Raw genomic sequence first — 18,185 nt, 5'->3', positions numbered from 1 at the left:
CAAGGGTCCACAAAATTCCTACCACCCAGGGTTTCCCCATGTGTCCTGATAAAACGCTATCCCACTTCTGTGCCTGTGCATAGTGCCCGTATCAGGAATGGATCACTCCAGGGTCAAAAGTAGCCCTCCTGCTAGGACTATTATTGACCCATATGTTATCCATTTCTGTCATGGGCACTAGGCCCAGGCACACCAGTGGAGTAGCATTTTTATCGAAACAAGTTTGGGTGGTAAGAAGTTTGTGGACTCCTGCAACATGCTGTAGTCTATGTCACAGAAGTGCAAGGAAAAATAGTGTTTTTATTCATTGTTTCACCTTTTCAGAGTATTCTGGGTAAAAAAAACTTTTTGGAATCCACAAAAGCAATAGCTCCCTGGACTCCCCTTGATGTCTACTTTTCACAAATGTCTGGGTTAGATAGGTTTCCCTAAATGGATCCCGATCCCAGGACTAATAAGTACTATTTTTATCTGGGTACCTGGGGTAATGTTGGGCGGAAGGAAGTTTGTGGCTACCCTTAGACTGCAGAACATTGCAGCTCTGAAATGTGAGGAAATGTGTTTTTGTAGACAGAATTTGAGGTTTGCAAAGTATTGTGGGTGACAGAACCTGGTGCGAGCCCTACAAGTCACCCCATTCTGGATTCCGTAAGGTTTCTAGTTTAAAAAAATGTACAGGTTTGCTAAGTTTCCCTAAGTGCTGGCTGAGCTAGAACTCAAAATCCACAGCTAGGCACTTTGCAAAAAATGTGTCAGTTTTCAGTATAAAATGTGATGTGCCCATGTTGCGTTTGGGGTGTTTCTTGTAGCGGGCACTAGGCCTGCCCACACAAGTTAGGCACCACTTTAATCAGGAGACTTGGGGAATGGGTGGAAGGAAGTTTGTGTCTCCCCTCATATTCCAGAATTCTGCATCACTGAAATGTGAGGAAAATGTGTTTTTTTAAATACTTTTTGAGGTTTGCAAAGGATTTTGGGTGACGGAACCTGGTGAGCCCCACAAGTCACTTCATTCTGGATTCCCCGAGTTGTCTAGTTTTTTAAAATGTACCGGTTTGCTAGGTTTCCTTAAGTCCTGGCTGAGATAGAGCCCAAAATCCACAGCTAGGCACCTAGCAAAAAACACGTCAGTTTTCAGTGGTAAAATGTGGTCTGTCCCTTTTGGGTTTTGGGTTGTTTCCTGTCACAGACACTAGGTCTACCTACACAAGTGAGGTACCATATTTACTGGGAGACTTGGGGGGAACACAGAATAGCAGAACAAGTGTTATTACCATTTGCCTTTCTCTGCATTTGCGCCTTCCAAATGTAAGACTGTGTGTAAGAAAGAAGTAATTTTCTGAATTGCCCTGTAATTTACATGCTAGTATGGGGACCACCAAATTCAGAGGTGCAATACCATTGCTTCTAAACTCCATATTTTGTGCCCATCTCAGAAAAACATAGGTTTCTTGATACCTATTTTTCACTATTTATATTTTACCAAATGAATTGCTGTATACTTAGTACACAATGAAAACCCATTGCAAGGTGCAGCTCATTTATTGGCTCTGGGTACGTTGGGTTCTTGGTTAACCTACAAGCCCTATATATACCCACAACCAGAAGGGTCCAGTGGACGTAACAGTATATTGTTTTTGAAAATCTGCCATAGCTGGAGAAAGTTACAGATTATAATGTAGGCAGAAATGGCCGTTTTCTTCAACTCAATTACTGGTTTCACACCCATTTCTGTCACTAACTGGAAGGAGGTTGAAAGCACCAAAAATAGGGAAAATGGGGTATGTCCCAGTAGAATGCCAAAACTATGTTCCCGGATTGAGGTACTTTGGTTCAGCAGGTGCAAGTGGGACCCTGTTTCTGGCCTGCACTCTATCGCTGTCGGCCTGAACCTTTGACTTTTGTTCTTGTCCTGCGAGACCAGCTATCCCACTTAAGTGCTTATTGCCTCTAAGTGCTATTTTGCATTTATTCTTTAAAAATTCATATCTCAACTTTTACTTATCGGATTTTTGTTGTTTTGGTCTTGTTATATTTATTAAATTAAGCTCTATGTTTCTCACATGGTTTGGATTATTTTTGTGGGGTGTTTATACTGTTTTACTGTTTGAAGTGTTGCACAAATACTTTACACATTGTCTCTTAAGTTAAGACTGACTGCTCTGTGCCAAGCTACCAGAGGCAGAGCACAGGTTAATCTTGGGTGTGTTTGTGACTTGCCCTGACTAGGATTGTGATTCAGGCTTGGACAGGAAGCATACCTCTGCCAACCAGAAACCCAATTTCTAACACACTGTACTTGAGGTCCTCCTTTAGTTCAGCAACATGGAGGCTAAACTTGTGTTCTTTCTCCCTCGGTAAACAGAACCCACTACACCCCACCAGAAACTGTGGTGTCAGACAATCACAGTACCCCGGCCTGACAGAGATGTGAGTCTGGAAGGGGACGTTTCATCCACATGGTCTGGTTCTGTCCATCAATTTAAACCTAGTGGCTTAGAGTAAAAGACACACTCTCCAAGCGCCTGAACTTTTCGATGGATGCTAGCCTTGAAAAAGAGCTCATTGGGGTTATAGATGGGTGGAAAGGATCCCATTAGAGACAGATTCTGGCGCTAGACCTAGTATTTCTGCTGGCCAATCAGGATATTGTGGGTTCATAGCCCTCTGACAGGCACTATCCTTCACGGACTGTGTGAGGGGAACTGATCACTGTACCTCAATCAAAGAGACAAGGCAAAGGAATGTTCAGCCAAACACTAAAAGATATGAGCCAGTGATGGAATTACTTTAAATAGTTTCAAGAGGAAATGCATACGGGTCCAATACCCTTAGTATATTGTGTATCCACAAACCTTTACTGTGTGCATTAACGTTCACTGTGGACTTACTAGACCAAATATGGCATATGACCCTTAAACGATCCTTTATAATGAATGCTGTTCATAAACATGGTAAATGGTAAGAAAAAAGAAGAATACTAAATCTATAGTTCCCTAAATATGCTTAGCTTGATAACATTTTGTTGGTGGACACTACAGAGTCAATATATGCAGCCTCTATATCAAAGACCTTGATCTGTGATATAAAACCAATGTGTCAGGATGCACCAAGGTGGGAATTTAAAGTGGTTTACATAGTTGTCTTCCAGGTGTTAAAAATATGACTTCATTGCTTGCTTTCCTCAAACCAAAGGAAATATATTTGGGGAATGCAAATTTCTACTTTCGTGAAATTGCATTTGATTTGTGTAGGAAGTTGGCCCTGTATATACTATTTCAAAGTAAGAAATAGCATGCACAGAGTCCAAGGGTTCCCATTAGAGGTAAGATAGTGGCAAAAAGAGATAATTCTAATGCTCTATTTTGTGGTAGTGTGGTCGAGCAGCAGGCTTATCAGAGGGTAGTGTTAAGCATTTGTTGTACACACACAGGCAATAAATGAGGAACACACACTCAAAGACAATTCCAGGTCAATAGGTTTTTTATATAGAAACATGTATTTTCTTAGTTTATTTTAAGAACCCCAGGTTCAAGATTAACAAACAATACTTTAAATGAAAGGTATTTCACTCAGGTATCTTAGGAACTTTGAATCAACACAATAGCATGTACAGTTTTGGCAAAAATGGCAATAAGCAATTTTAAAACTGGACACTGCAAAATTCAACAGTTCCTGGGGGAGGTAAGTATTGGTTAGTTTTGCAGGTAAGTAAAGCACTTACAGGGTTCAAAGTTGGGTCCAAGGTAGCCCACCGTTGGGAGTTCAGGGCAACCCCAAAGTTACCACACCAGCAGCTCAGAGTCGGTCAGGTGCAGAGGTCAAAGTGGTGCCCAAAACGAATAGACTTCAATGGAGAAGAGGGTGCCCCGGTTCAAGTCTGCCAGCAGGTAAGTACCCGCGACTTTGGAGGGCAGACCAGGGGGGTTTTGTTGGGCACCAGGGGGGACACAAGCAGGCACAGAAAGTACACCCTCAGCGGCTATGGGGCGGCCGGCTGCAGAGTGCAAACAGGCGTCAAGTTTGCAATAGGATTCAATGGGAGACCCAGGGGTCTCTTCAGCGATGCAGGCAGGCAAGGGGGGGGGGGGCTCCTCGGGGTAGCCACCACCTGGGCTAGGAAGAGGGCCGCTTGGGGGTCGCTCCTACACTGGAGTTCGGATCCTTCAGGTCCTGGGGGCTGCGGGTGCAGTGTGTTTCCCAGGCGTCGGGTTCTTTGAAGCAGGCAGTCGAGGTCAGGGGGAGCCTCTGGATTCCCTCTGCAGGCGTCGCTGTAGGGGCTCAGGGGGGTCAACTCTGGCTACTCACGGGCTCGCAGTCGCCGAGGAGTCCTCCCTGTAGAGTTAGTTTTCCGCAGGTCAAGCCGGGGGCGTCGGGTGCAGAGTGGAAAGTCTCACGCTTCCGGCGGGAAACGTGTGGTCTTTAAAAGTTGCTTCTTTGTTGCAAAGTTGCAGTCTTTGTGGAACAGGGCCGCTGTCCTCTGGAGTTTCTTGGTCCTTTTAGATGCAGGGTAGTCCTCTGAGGATTCAGAGGTTGCTGGACCCTGGGGACGCGTCGCTGTTGCAGTTTTTCTTGAAGTGGGGAGACAGGCCGGTAGGGCTGGGCCCAAAGCAGTTGGTGTCTCCATCTTCTCTGCAGGGCTTCAGGTCAGCAGTCCTTCTTCGTCTTAAGGTTGCAGGAATCTAGTTTCCTAGGTTCTGGGGAGCCCCTAAATACTGAATTTAGGGGTGTGTTTAGGTCTGGGAGGGCAGTAGCCAATGGCTACTGTCCTTGAGGGTGGCTACACCCTCCTTGTGCCTCCTCCCTGAGGGGAGGGGGCACATCCCTATTCCTATTGGGGGAATCCTCCAAAATCAAGATGGAGGATTTCTAAAGGCAGGGGTCACCTCAGCTCAGGACACCTTAGGGGCTGTCCTGACTGGTGGGTGACTCCTCCTTGTTTTTCTCATTATCTCCCCTGGACTTGCCGCCAAAAGTGGGGGCTCTGTCCAGGGGGCAGGCATCTCCACTAGCTGGAGTGCCCTGGGGCATTGTAACACGAAGCCTGAGCCGTTGAGGCTCACTGCTAGGTGTTACAGTTCCTGCAGTGGAGAGGTGTGAAGCACCTCCACCCAGAGCAGGCTTTTGTTTCTGTCTTCAGAGAGCACAAAGGCCCTCACCACATGGGGTCAGAAACTCGTCTCCCAGCAGCAGGCTGGCACAGACCAGTCAGTCCTGCACTGAACAATTGGGTAAAATACAGGGGGCATCTCTAAGTTGCCCTCTGTGTGCATTTTTTAATAAATCCAACACTGGCATCAGTTTGGGTTTATTATTCTGAGAAGTTTGATACCAAACTTCCCAGTATTCAGTGTGGCCATTATGGAGCTGTGGAGTTCGTTTTTGACGAACTCCCAGACCATATAGTTAATATGGCCACAACTGTACTTACAATGTCTAAGAATAGACTTAGACACTGTAGGGGCATATTGCTCATGCAGCTATGCCCTCACCTGTGAAATAGTGCACCCTGCCTTAGGGCTGTAAGGCCTGCTAGAGGGGTGACTTACCTATGCCACAGGCAGCATTTTGTGTGCATGGCATCCTGAGGGGGATGCCATGTCGACTTTGCCTTTTTCTCCCAACCAACACACACAATCTGCAATGGCAGTGTGCATGTGTTAGTTGAGGGGTCCCTTAGGGTGGCACAACATATGCTGCAGCCCTTAGGGACCTTCCCTGGTCACAGGGCCCTTGGTACCACTGGTACCTTTTACAAGGGACTTATCTGTGTGCAAGGGGTGTGCCATTTGAGGAAACAATGGTACATTTTAGGTGAAAGAACACTGGTGATGGGGCCTGGTTAGCAGGGTCCCAGAACACTTCTCAGTCAAGTCAGCATCAGTATCAGGCAAAAAGTGGGGGGGGGTAACTGCAACAGGGAGCCACTTCCTTACAATCTGTATTTGTCTAAGTAGTAAGCAAAATATTCCCACTTAAATGTCTTGTTTAAAAACCTTAATACAACATCTCCGCACTTCAAAATTATTTGTCTGTCCCTCCTTTCAAATACCCTAGGTTGCCAATTAATACTGAAAGGTATTTTAAGCTGACAATCTCAATGCACTGAATCTGCACAAATCTTAGGCCCATATTTATACTTTTTGACGCAAAACTGCGCTAACGCAGTTTTGCGTCAAAAAAATTAGCTAACGCCATTCTGAAGCGCCATGCGGGCGCCGTATTTATTGAATGACGTTAGCCGGTGTTAGCCGCCGGCGCCGTCTGGTGTGCGTTAAAAAAAACGACGTACACCAGGCAGTGCCGGCGTAGGGGAAAATGGAGCTTGGGCGTCAAGAAATGGGGCAAGTCAGGTTGAGGCAATTTTTGCGCCTCAACCCGATTTGCGCCATTTTTTTTTCCAACCCCCATAGAAATGACTCCTGTCTTAGCAAAGACAGGAGTCATGCCCCCTTGCCCAATGGCCATGCCCAGGGGACTTCTGTCCCCTGGGCATGGTCATTGGGCATAGTGGCATGTAGGGGGGCACAAATCAGGCCCCCCTATGCCACAAAAAAAAATAAAAAAAATACTTACCTGAACTTACCTTAATGTCCCTGGGATGGGTCCCTCCAGCCTTGGGTGTCCTCCTGGGGTGGGCAAGGGTGACAGGAGGGGTCCCTGGGGGCATGGGAGGGCACCTCTGGGCTCCTTCAGAGCCCACAGGTCCCTTAACGCCTGCCTTTTGCAGGCGCTAAAAAACGGCGCAAAAGCGGCCGTACGTCATTTTTTTTTACCCGCCCACTCCCGGGCGTGATTTTTGCCCGGGAGTATAAATCCCACGCACATGCCTCGGAGTCGATTTTTTAGACGGGAACGCCTACCTTGTATTTAATTAACGCAAAGTAGGTGTCCACGCTAAAAAATTACGCTAACTCCATGGACTTTGGCGCTAGACGCGTCTAACGCCAAAGTATAAATATGGAGTTAGTTTTGCGTCGAAATTGCGTCAAAAAAGACGACGCAATTTCGGTGCAAACGGAGTATAAATATGCCCCTTAGTATTTAATTGATTAAGTAAGACCAGTGCTTAACTTGGCCTAGGGTTAGAGGCGATGGCCATTTGGACTCGTTTTTGGGGGCTGGAATTTATTTTTCAACAGACTCAGAGCAAGCGAGAGAACGCCAGAAAAGAAAGGAAGGAGGAGGGAAAGAAGAACAGTAGCAAAGAGTAAAATGGTTTCAAAAGAATCTGTTGGAGGAGGATGAAGAGGCAGGAAGTGCAGGGTGGTAGAATAAAGAGGCATCAAGTGGAATCAAGAATGGCCCACCATGGTATTCTTTGGCAACCTTGGCATTCTTTCATGCCCAAAGCAGATTCCTAAGAAAAACCTCCCTTGACTTTTTTGTGTATATTACTTATTTTACAAATTAACCACTGATGTGATTTTAGACACATATTGGACTAATCGGATTCAGCCAAATTGTGACAGTTGTATCTCAAGGTACCTCTTGTTTGGCACCATCAGTTTATAAGTATGCGAACACATGAAATGAAATAGAGGAATGTATATATTTTACCTAAACATGCTGCAGCTCCCACCATTGCATACAGTCCCGGAGTGACGCAGTCGGCCCCAGGACGACACCAGCTCTTAAATATGATCCAGTCATGATGGTGGTAAGCTAGCTGTTCTACTCCAATTCCCACCATACGACCAGCAATGGCACCGACAGCAAAGCTTGGAATAAAAAGTCCAGATGGAATCTGCAGACAATATAGGAATCAACAAATAACTCCACAAAAATCAGAGCTGCGCAACCAAACATGCATAACGTATTTTCAGCCTAATAAAAATTTGAGGGTTATCATATCACCTTTATTTTTTACCACCCTTTTTTTTTTTACAGCCTGGTTAGGTGATAGCACCGAAATGTGGCTATTAGTAGGAACATTCTTAAGCCAAATTTGACAAGAACCACGAAAAAGCTGTCATATAAAATGTGAAATTATTTTCACTCCAGTGTGGAGCTTGCTAGCTTACAAACTCACAGTACTGTTTTAAAAACCTATGCACAGGTCATTATGAAAAAAAAAGGTTTATTAAGACATTTACTTTTTAAAACCTTGAGCTGCTATTAATGTATTATTTTGCAATTATTAATTAATGTTAAAAAGACATGGAACTCAAGAGTGACACTAACCTGTGCACTTACAACACAATGTAAAAGGAAACATCCTTTACCACACAGTCTTCACCAGGCAGTGCAATTACCACACAGTCTTCACCAGGCAGTGCAATTACCATCCAGTCTTTACCACACATATGACTTAACAATGCATGCCATGTTCTATGTAAAGCACTGAGGAAACATTTGTGCATTTGAAGTAAAATATACATAAATATTAGTTGCTCTGCACCTCAGTGTATACGTGTATACTGATATAGAGCTTTTGCAATTGAAACAAAATCATTATAATTTGCTTATAGGCCTCAATTAGGCCTAAGTACCATCTTGTTTAAAATGGAGACTGAGGGCTTGATTACAACTTTGGAGGAAGGTGTTAATCCGTCCCAAATGTGACGGATATACCACCAGCCGTATTACGAGTCCATTATATCCTATGGAACTCGTAATACGGCTGGTGGTATATCCGTCACATTTGGGACGGATTAACACCTCCTCCAAAGTTGTAATCAGGCCCTGAATCACGATGTTCATTCTGTGTTTAAATTTCTCAACTGAAACTACATGCAGCAGGATGTGAATTGTTTGTTTTTGTATTACCTATTTTTCTCAAGGAACTGGCTAGAGTAAGACTCTTGCTACAATCCTAAGGTTCTTCCTGCAACAGTCTGTATTGCATTCACTCACAATGGTTCTATGTTGATTATGTAAGCAGTTTGTTCTAGCATTTCTGGATGACATTAGGTCAGAAGGGGTACTGAATATTAATGTAGTTAATTCGTGCTAAGATGGTAGAGTTGTGTGACGTTTTTAAAATAAGAATTGGGCCTATGGTTCGGCTGAAGATTTAACGTATCGCATGGACCACCTTAACCTCCAACCAGAGGGGCACCAAAGAGCTCTTTATTGTCCCCCAAAACGATTGAAACTCCAAGGCCAGCAGCCACAATGGTCCAGATCTGGCAGAAGAGAAATACATTTCTAGGATGGTCCTGGAAAAAAACAATTGCTACACCTTTATGGAACACAGAAAAACTGAGCTATCTGGGAGACCTTCCTGGGTTCATCGGGTGGGACCTCATAGGTATTTCTAAGATGGGAGATGTATGGAACCAGGAGGGGATTCTCTCATTTGCGGACCTGAAACAAGAATACCAGTTGACCCCAACAGAGATATACAGGTACCTGCAAGTACACCATGCACTTACTACTGTCATACCTAAGGGCACACAACTTATGAATCAGGGGATTCATCACTCTTAGAAGATCATCTGCTTGACAGCTATATAACATGCAAAGACATCTCCCTAATATATTGGAAAATAATTTTCAATTCACCTGATACCCTAGCACAGGGATTAGGGACAAGTGGGCTAAATACCTGGGAGACTTGGACGGCGCAGACTGGGCAGAGCCCACGGCCTCCCCACGGGAGACTGCTATCACATCAATACTCGAACTAATACAATTAAACATACTACACCGCTCATACTACTCCCTGACAATTCTATGCAAAATGGGGAGAACCTCAACGGCTAATTGTAAGAGAGGTTGTCACAAGGTAGGCATCTTCTACCATGTACTTTGGGGATGCCCGAAAATTCAGACCTATTGGCAGGCAGTTTTGGACTGTGTTAAAGGTGTACTGGCTGCTGACTTGGACCCATTGCCGAAATGGTGTGTTCTGAATATATGGAGGGACTTGACTCTCACACTCAGGGCCCGGATATGGGTAACACTAGGGTTAACTATTGCTAAGAGGAACACTGCCAAATGCTAGGGAGTTGAGGATGTGCCGAGATTAGTCAAACGGAAAAAAGATATGGACAGGTGCATGATGGCCGAAAGAATAATGAGGGACGAGGTTGCCCGCGGAAACGGGACAGAATTCGGACTGCCTGGAATACTTATAGAGGTAACATTTGCAAAATACCAGTTGAGTTGACTTCCTGGAGTCATAGTTCTAGGGGTCCACACGTGCAGCTCAACCGTCGGGACGCAAGCCGAAGAAGCGATTATAGAGAGGATTCAGATGAATGTACCGTGTGAAAGGTGGTGTGATTTTCTTATGTAACTTTGAGGTTGATTTCTGTGAAATTATCAATAAAAGATCACACACAATTTTTTTTAACATTTAGCCCACCTTCTACAAAGGAAATGGTACACAATCTAGTAATGTACACTAAAGACAAATATCAGATTCATCTCACAGTAGGGAAGAAAACAGTATCAACTGTGTAGATAGTACTCTCACAATGCCAGACTCCGGCTCTAACCTGTAACCTTTCTCTTGCCCGATTTTGCATAGTTATATTCCAACACAGATAGAAACAGCAGGGGACAGCTCTAGATTCAGTGACAGACTCACAGTATTAGTTGATACATAAACTATACAGGTGACCCATATATGACCCATATATGAGCCAGTTGTTAAGCCACGATATGGGTTCCTCACGCACCTGAGCAATGGCATTTGTTTACCTTGCATAAGTACCTCAGGTATGGTGCATCTGTTTATGGGCCTTTCTAAAACGTTATAGGGAAGTGAGCTGTTTCTGAAATAAATGTTTCTGATTGCTTTCTGCCTCTTGATAAAGTGTCCCTTAAAGTTTGACTTATAAGACAGTGAAAAGTCACACATAAGCACAGTTGAAACATGGAATGTCACACAGGCACACTGCCAGTGAAAACATAATGCCGCAGCCTCTTTTGTCACTGTTTGTCTCTAGCCCTCCCACAGACTGCACAATACACCTATCAAAGTGGTTTCACATAATACATTCAGTACAACGGTAGCTTTCTGAGAGTGGCCTTACAACCCTACTCTCTCCTCAATCAGACTGACCCCAGAAACCTCCAAATTCTGGCCTCAAGTCTGCAATTTTGTGACCTAAAACAGCTGCTGGGGCACAAGGGACAACAGAAAGAACAAATGAATAGATGCTCTCCAAGAAATGTCCTGTTACGAACCTTAGCTTACATTTGCTTAATTTGCCAAATATTGAGTTTATCCAACTTTTTTCGAGAATCTGGATAAGCAAACTATTATAAAGTCTGTAACATTATTGAGCTCAATAAAATGGCATGTTAAGTCAACACACAAAGCTCACAGGGCAAAGGGTAAAAAATGATTTGCGGTCGTAAACGGGACAAATCGCAGATTCAGCCAGTTTGCGACTGCAAAAAAGCAGTTTCTAATTTACAATTCCCAAATTGTGATTTGGTAACATGTTACTGAGTTGCAATTTGGTTAGCAATGCAGTATTTGAAAGGGGCGTGCTTAAGGTATCCTTTTCAAATAACAAATCGCAGTAGGATGTATGAATGCTTTGCGTAATCATACACAAGTTTGAAAGGAGCGTCAAGGGGCCCCTTCCCCTTTGAGAATGTTAAACAAATTATGTTTTATGAGAAGACTGTGGTCCCACGGACCAATGCCTACTCTTAAAAAATTAAACTAAAAAGTTTCATTTTCTTTTTTAAACACCTTTAAGAAGACTAGCTGATTTTATTTTTTAAGACACTGCTTTATTTAAAAGCAATCACAACCTGATTACGACTTTGGTGGCGGTCCGAGAAAGCCCACTGACCCTGGCTATGCTGTAGCGGAGTACCGAGGGAGTAGTGGCCTGCAGAAAAGAAAGGTAAGTACAACGTGTGCACATCAGGAAACACATGTATATGCTGCGCAAGTGTAGTAGAGTATATGTAGACATGTTTAATGTACATGTCGCTGTATGTTTAAGTTTAAGACTTTTCGCATGCATAACATAGAAGTGACGTTATCTCCTGCCTTTGCTTCCGGAGACAAAGGGGGTGCCGAGCGTCATGGCTAGGTGGCAGCAGCACAGGAGGGACATGGACACAAACAAGTTGCAGTGGAACTCCGAAAACAATAAAAGGTGCGTTTTCACCCCCTTTTCCTCCCTTTCTGTTGACCTTCTCATGGTGGTCTCCCCACCAGGGAAAGCTCTGCTGAAAGGCAGGTTGTGAGCCGGACGACGGTGGCCGCAGTGGTATAGCCTCCTGTAGCGCCAGATACTTGACCACCATGGCAGTGGTAGCAGGAGTCTTAGCAGTGGCAGAGATCCAGCGGCAGTCTTGGGGCCAGCTTTCTAACAGCATCGTAATCTGTTGGTCGGACCACCGCGAACAGCATGGCAGTCCCAAGACCATCAAACTCGTAATCAGGCCCACAGTTGTCTGCTGATCCCAGCAGGCCACTATGCAGGAGATGGCTGTGATTCTTATAGGGTTGCAAACAGTGACCTACCTCATTAATATTAATTAGGTAGGTCGATTTGCAACCCACTAGGAATCTCAATTTAAGATTTATAAATCTACACTAGGATTTACGATTTACTAACTGTGATTCGGTATGAATCACAATTAGGAAATCACAATTACCACTTTTTGTACATATTGCCTATAGTGGAGTGAACATAAAAAATCCAGAAACAGCATTCTCAAAAAAAGAATGGTCTTCATTCAGTTGTTTATTTTTGTATTTGGTTGTTAAACTGGTGCTAATGAGGTGAATTATTTGCACACAGCATTACCATGTGTAAAAATGACAAAATAATGAAGTAATACTAGCAGAAAATGTGCCACATTATGCTGCATAATTTGTTTTTTCTTGCAACATAATTTAGTCAACCCTGAAACATAATTTGGTGCTTCCCTGCTGAATAATACCAGTGGCCCTGACTATATATTACTCCACTGCACTTTCACCCTAAAGCAGTTCTCAACAATAGGAAATCTATCTAGTAAAGAGGGGTGTGGCTTCAGAGGGGTGTTTGGGGTCTGACACCTGCGAAATAAAATCATTTTTATCATGATCCTAATTTCTCTAAGAGGTTTAACGTGTTCATTTTTTAAATTAGAAACTTAAATATATGTACTGACAGTTACTAAAAATTGTAATTCTGCACCCACAGAGGTACTCCTTGAATGTGCAAATTTACTACTTTTTGGAATTCACAAAGATTTATAGGAGTAGGCTTGGAAAACTGCACTAATCTCAGATTTGCAGGCATATTACTGGCAATCAGACACCCAAAAGGTAATGGGGCTACAGCAACACTCTCAAACGGGAACGCTTTGTACGCAGGGATCGCAGCTCACCTCCTTCAAATAAAGACCATACTGAACCCTGCAGTGAGACTCATCTGTATCTATCTAGATGAACCCACATTACCCGCTACCTTAGGGAACTCCACTAGCTCTCTGTACAGAAAAGATGCTAGTTTAAGCTCCTGACTCTTGCATACAAGGCCCTACACAACGGCGGACCCGCCTACTTGAACCTCTGTCTTAACTTGCATCTGCCCACCAGACACCTCCACTCCACCTCCCTTTCTCTAACGCTCACCCCCTGGATCTGACGTAGCAGATACGGATTTCACTCCTTCTCCTTCCTAGCAGTGAAGACATGGAATGAGCTACCTTTTTATCTACGGATCTCTTCCAGAGTTCGGAAAGTCCCGAAAGACTTGGCTTTTCGGCTAGTAAAGTGGACTCTGCCAGCACATGGATACCCTCACTGTGACAAGTAGTGCTCTACAAACCTATTGATTCCTTGGTTGATGAGACGAATGCTTGCAAGTAGTCTGAAAACTCGCAATGGCTTGTGTAGCATTCTAACCCATCATTTTTCACCCACTGTGCCACTCGAGACAGAGGGCCTGATTTGGTTTTAGCCATAAGGACTAACGGCAAACAGAGTTGGAGGACTTTATGTCAGTCACCCAGCTTTTGCTTCATCTGTCAAATTTAGAGATGTGTACCCCCACCCTCCCCACAAACATCTCTATACATTGACAGTAACCGCCGTCAAACATGACAGCTGGCCAGCAAACTTTTTCAAAGTTTTTTATTTTTCAAAAACAAGCATCCTAAAGGCGGAGTTTGTCTTTTAAAAATACAAAACTAATGACCACCACATCATAGGAGATTTTGCAAATTATGTGGTTGTTATTTTACTTTTTTTTCTGTCCTCACCGCCAGGATATACCTGGCGGTGACAAAGTAAAAAAAAAAGCCATCCACTCTAAGTAGGGTGGATGGTCAGATGGCTTCCCCCTGGGACCCCTCTACTCAGCTAGGCAGTCAGAGGTAGTTTTACGCTGACTAAGTAACTTTTTATTCCTTTGGAGTAAAACCTGTGGTCTGCCCCATTCAAAATCAGGTGGGCAGATCTTGAGTTTGGCAGACAGAGTAATCTATCACTGCTGCATCGGAGTGCTCTGGCCACCAAACTCTAAATCAGCTTCAGAGGCCCACAAAATGGAAATATGAATCAACCATGCTCCTCATGGAAACAGTTAATCTTGAACCCTGATCATCTCACCCACTCACCCTCCGGCCCACTGCTTGTTTAGTTGGGAACTTTGAGATTCATATCCCCTGAATCTCACTGACTAAGTGTAGTGATATTGGTGTTTTGACCACTGACTTCGTGCTGCACCACTTTGCACTTGGCTTAGCTGTCCACCGTCACATTAGTGGTCACCAGTTACAGACTCCATTTTGTATTCAGCTTAGCCTTAGCTTCACTGCCACATTAAAGGTGCAAGTAGTTTTCCGTACAAAACATGTTATGCAACGTGTTTTCTATTCTGCATGTTCTTTTTCTCACTGAAGAGCTAGGTCATAACATGGGGGAGTCAGTCAGTCAGCACGATAAGGATGTACTAGAATTATGTTCATGGAACAGCAGGGAACAGCTTAGGCTTGGGAGAGACACCTTGCGAAACTGGTTAGTTCCAACCTGTTTCTTTCAACCCTGACCTCAAATAGCCAGAATTTTTTAATACTTCTTGCACAACAGGAGGTTTTTTCCCAGAAAGCCCTTTCCTCGATTGTTTAAGTCTTAAGATATATAAGAGACCCAAGTCGACAGTGGGAGATTCAGAGACCTCATTAAGGATTTTAGACGTCGAATGCCTGATATATTTCCCATGAGGGTAGAGTTCTCTCTTTCTTGTTTCAGTCGAACAGGCTCATTGGCTTGCCGGCAGGAGAAAGATGAAGCACCAGACAGGCCCTACAGTGATGCATTTGTATTAATTATTTGCTTTGCATTGTGTGTTAATATATATATATATATATATATATATATATATATATATATATATATATATATATAAAAATATATATATATCAATATAGGTGTTTGTATCCTTGCATGTATATATTTGCTGTTTATAGATTGAAGATTGTTTGTGCACGGTCTTTCTTCATTGTTGCACATTTTAAAAGTACACTTTTGGCAAAAAGATATAATAAATGTCTTCTTCAGATTAAGAAGTGCATTCCAGAGAATCTTTTTGACTCCTTTCCGTGTGTGTATTTTGGCTCAGTCAGCAGTAAAGCAAAACACTAAGTTAAGCCCCTGCTAGTATAGAAAGAGTGAAGCAGGCTATAACAATCATATTAATCCAACTGTGCTCCCTTCGTTCATCATTTGAGGAAGACAGTATATTAGGTAGGCGTTACGTGCAGACCATAGTGAAACCTGCTGTATTTGCATGTCAACCTGTGGCACTTTCAGCAACTTCAGAGGCATTCATTTCTGCCATACTGTGGTGTCCAATTACCTTTCCAATAGAAGAAGAAAATCTCTATTTCTTTATCAAGTATATGCCCAGCACAATGGAACCTACTTTTTTTTTTTTAAGGTATTTTTTTCCATCCGTTCCAGGGAGGTTGACTTTGGGGTTATAATTTAAGCATTGGGGATGTATAAAAGACCATACTGCCACCACCAGTATGATTTAGACGGGGAAGGCCTAAAAACCTACACATTTATAAGGCAGCCCACATTTCTGGTTACCAAACTCCCCTTCAATCCTGCAATAGAAGTTAGGCTGTGCTGTAACTGTACTGCAAAATGTCACAAAGTTAAGCTGAAAGTCCAACAAAGATCCCCAGCCACAATGTGCCATTAAACAAGGTGTGACAAGGACAAACTTCAGACAAGAGGTAGAAGCAAGAGCACTGTGATAGTAAAATAATATGGCATTGGCAGACAGAGCAGTGCGGGAGAGCAATGGAGAGGAAGGGTGGAATATTCATCAAAGGAAACAGTGCTTTCTCTTGGAGACTAGCACGAAAACAAGGAGTTTGAGAGTGGAGAAAAGATCAAATAAAAGGCACATAGGAGGAAGACAATGTTAAAAAGCAGGAGGAGGGACTCCCCTTGTATGCGGCGCATCATTACTTTTGACGTGATAGCCATCTTAGGAGAGGCAGAAACACTTTGAGGGCGAAGCAGAGTGCAACAAACACTCTTTGTGGCAGTACACAACGTAGGCCCAATCAAAACTGTACTTCTGTCCGCCAATATGTGGACGGAACCAAATTCCTTTACAGTGCTCCTGAAAGCAGTGATGCCAGGGCATCATCAAACTCTGGAGTAAACTTGTGCATGCCCAGGGAAGAAACTTTTTCCAAGGCTATGACAGAGTAGGGGCACTCTATTCCTTTTCTTGGTCCATGTTTCTGCTTGCAGAACTCAACTATTGATCCATGAACTATCTATTTCAGGAGATGCCTCGGAGTTTAAAAACAAAATACAAGGGATAATCCATGGGGTTTGCATCCTTTATAGTTTCATAAGCAGGTGAGAACCCAACGTGAGCTTTTGTGTTTGCAGAAGGTCCGGTTATTTTAAAGCATTCCATGTTGCTTCTGTTTTCATTGCTATCACCTGAGCCAAGTTTGGTACATGTTTATAACATGATTGTCAGACAGCCTTGCTGCAATTACTTATTGCCCTAAGAAACAGAAATATAGACTATTTTCTTTTTGGAAGAGGTATACTATAGAAAAGGTGATCAGTGAGACATGGACACTTTCCGCTAGTATCCCCTCCTGTATTGGTCCTGGTGAAACTGCCAAAGAGTGAGTGCAAGGACATGTTTTCTGTGACATAAAATCAGAATACGAATGCGAAACAGGAATCCAGTTTTAAATATGTGTGAATATACACCGAAAAAAGACAAATGGTGTTAAATACATTTTTAACAAGTCCCACCCTGTGGGAGTTCAAAATTGAGAATACCACCATATTAAAACCTATATGCGCTATACTCACTGAGGGGCAGACATAGTGGAAATTCCTAGGGTGCTCACCACAGAGATATTAGGTAGGAGGGAGATAGGTATAAAAATGCGAAATACTTCAAGCCCAGAACTTATATGCCTCTAGGCCCCTACTACTGATTGCTACAAGGAAGAGAAGACCCTGACATAAATATTTACTGTGGTGTCAACCAACAGTCCTGTGAGGTGTCATCCCCTAATTTTATATGAAATCATTGTCTTCAGCAGGGTTTTGGTACAGTCTAATCCATTATAGCAAATGGTGAAATATCCCTCGCAGTGGGCCCTTATAATGCGCTCAAGGCTCACAGTGAGGGGAGATTTACTGCCAATTCAACAACTCAGCCTGAGGTTATACAAACTATTCATCCTAATGTCAACAATGGTATTGACACCTAAACCAAAAAATATCAAAACACGACTGTTAAAGTGTATGGTGGAGGGATAATTAATTTTCCTATGTAGGCGTTAATTTTGATGTCAATTTGAATAAGGTACCCTGCTGTCTACAAAATCAACCAGGTGGCAAAAATTTATGGTGCATTTTTTTAGTTTTGATTGAAGATGTCAATTTGAATCAGGTATCCTGCTGTCTTCAAAATCAACCAGCTGGCAAAAATTAATGGTGCTATTTTTTAGTTTTGCTCGATCTGTGGGCATTCACACCTTCGGTCTATAAAGCTGACAGTGTTTCAGACAATACCCCTGGCGCTGGTGTGAGGACATACTAAACCTAACTCAATTACAGGTCAAGAAAAATAGATCCCTGCTCTATTCTCCTTAGTTGGCAACAATCCGTTACACATTTTTCGGTATAAGTAACTAGAAAACTGACTGAAATGTGGCCCTCTTGCCCTGTGCTTATAGGTATGATCTAACTGCTTGGTGGAGTTAACCATTCCGATTCT

General features: G+C 43.3%; 1 protein-coding gene across 2 annotated transcripts in view; it reads right to left on the bottom strand.

Annotated features, from left to right (window-relative positions):
* The window catches only part of CLCN4 (chloride voltage-gated channel 4), a 223,027-nt gene that overhangs the window by 47,182 nt on the left and 157,660 nt on the right, over window positions 1-18,185 (bottom strand). For both annotated transcript variants that reach the window (XM_069205155.1, XM_069205156.1), the window contains one exon: window positions 7,561-7,747. In XM_069205155.1, the coding sequence (XP_069061256.1) occupies window positions 7,561-7,747 (187 nt within the window). The remainder of the gene's footprint in view (window positions 1-7,560; window positions 7,748-18,185) is intronic.

This window comes from Pleurodeles waltl, chromosome 8, assembly GCF_031143425.1.
Source record: "Pleurodeles waltl isolate 20211129_DDA chromosome 8, aPleWal1.hap1.20221129, whole genome shotgun sequence".
Classification (NCBI taxonomy): domain Eukaryota; kingdom Metazoa; phylum Chordata; class Amphibia; order Caudata; family Salamandridae; genus Pleurodeles; species Pleurodeles waltl.
This window is presented reverse-complemented; position numbering and strand designations above follow the sequence as displayed.